Source organism: Penaeus monodon, chromosome 29, assembly GCF_015228065.2.
Source record: "Penaeus monodon isolate SGIC_2016 chromosome 29, NSTDA_Pmon_1, whole genome shotgun sequence".
Taxonomy (NCBI): Eukaryota; Metazoa; Arthropoda; class Malacostraca; order Decapoda; family Penaeidae; genus Penaeus; species Penaeus monodon.
The window spans coordinates 24468803-24470537 of NC_051414.1; the positions used below are offsets into that span (position 1 = coordinate 24468803).

General features: G+C 48.1%; 1 protein-coding gene across 2 annotated transcripts in view; it reads right to left on the reverse strand.

The window, feature by feature from the left end:
* Positions 1-1735, reverse strand: part of LOC119592057 (phosphatidylcholine:ceramide cholinephosphotransferase 1-like) — a 42265-nt gene that overhangs the window by 23874 nt on the left and 16656 nt on the right. Inside the window, exon 1 of one of the 2 annotated variants that reach the window (XM_037940863.1) lies at positions 1405-1631. The exons of the other annotated variant lie outside the window; for it this stretch is intronic. Coding sequence (XP_037796791.1) covers positions 1405-1487 — 83 coding nt within the window. The 5' untranslated portion in view covers positions 1488-1631. Of the gene's footprint in view, positions 1-1404; positions 1632-1735 lie in introns of those variants that run through there. 2 annotated transcript variants of the gene reach the window in all.

The window sequence follows — 1735 nt, forward strand, 5'->3', positions numbered from 1 at the left end:
ACACACACACGCACGATCCCATGTGGGCGCCATACCTTAGTCTTAAACATTCCCGCGTGGTACCCAGCAGTACCCATTTCGTGTTTTTCATACCAGGAAAGCCACGCCCACAAACCGTACCCCTCCTCTTCTGTCGGTGTGCAGTTACTGAATAAAACGCCCCCCTCACTTCTTTTTCTAAACTTTCGCAAGTTTCCTGGTGGGGGGAAGAGGTACATTCATGGGGGGTAAAAGAGGTAGAAGGAGGATGGGGGGAAACCGGCAGTTAGCTCCCCCCCTCCCCCCTAGTCAACCGGTATGACCAGTTTTAGTTAGACCGCGATGTTTGGAGACGCCAAGGAAGCGAAGACTTGGCGTGGGGAGGGGCACAGGAAGAAAAAAAATTATGAGAGAGGACTTTTCCCTCTTCTGGGGGATTTTTTTTAAAAAGTTTTTTATTTTCTTCAACGGCCTTTTTTTGTATCGTAGCTTATTCCATTAATTATAAGCTTGACGATTCAGTGATGATTGTGTTTTTCCCTCATATGGAAATCGAAAGACTGAAAAAAAAATGCTTATAATACTCCCTAATTGGCCGGTAATTTCAGATTTTCGCAAATCATCTGCCATAGAATTTCAGGTCTCTAGAATTCGTTAGACCATTTGTACCTGCTTAATGAACTTCTTGCACCTCACTCAGTTCCTTACACGGTTTTCTTAACAGGTGTCCCTCCCTCTTACAGACACCCCTCTTTAAGGTGCCTTCCCAATACATGTGAGTCATGTTTTTCGTTGTGAAATCTGCTTTTCCTTTTTAACATTCAGATACGATAGAAGTACTTATGGGTATGCGATAGTCCTTGTAAATTTACCAATATGCATGTATACAAACCATGATATATAAAAATGAAAATAAAAGAAATAACTGAATAAGCATTAAAACATAATTTGACACGATACAGCCATAAATGTGAGATGCTAAATCATTCTTTCGCTACGTTAGCTCAACCACGGTGAATGTTAACGGTTGATCGCCGTCCAAGCCAGAACAAGCGAACCTTCAGCACGTAGCGTACACGCGGTACAGCTCTGGCTTCTTAAATATCAGCGCCAATTATCGAGGAGAGGTTAAGAGACACGAGTCAAAAGCGATCATTGTTTGGCGCGCAGTTATGTCCTAGCGTGATGGAGAGCCACACGGGAAACACTATGACAACACTGCAGTTCCCTCTCGCCCGACCTGTACTCGGAACCACACTCCAGCCACACCATACGCGACACCACCGATACTTTTCGTATTGTGACAAGCATCGGAGCCTCGTGGAGAGAGCAACCCGGGCTACGTAGCTGCCTTTGCTCCCTTGCCATGGTCGGGGATGCACAGTTGCGAAGAGAGAAGAGAGAGAACACAAGGCGAGAGCTTACTGGGTGATGTGAGCAGCCGATGGGAGAGTTCCAGGTCCTCCATTACAGGTGTTGCCTGCTGCAGAAGCACGGAAGTAGCTCATCAGGGGCACAACACTTAGAGAATACAGTCCTGTCACAGATGCCCTCCCGACACAACACTACCACACAGCACAGACCAAGGCGCACGCATAAGCCATCCGCACTCTACCACTCCCGTCACTCCACTAGCCTACTCAATGTCGGACGTCCTCTCTCCCACCTCGCTCGCACCCCCAACAGCCCCTCCCATTCTCCCCCTCGACCCCCCTCCTCAGGCCACGTCGCGGCTGCCACACGTCGCCAGAGCGGA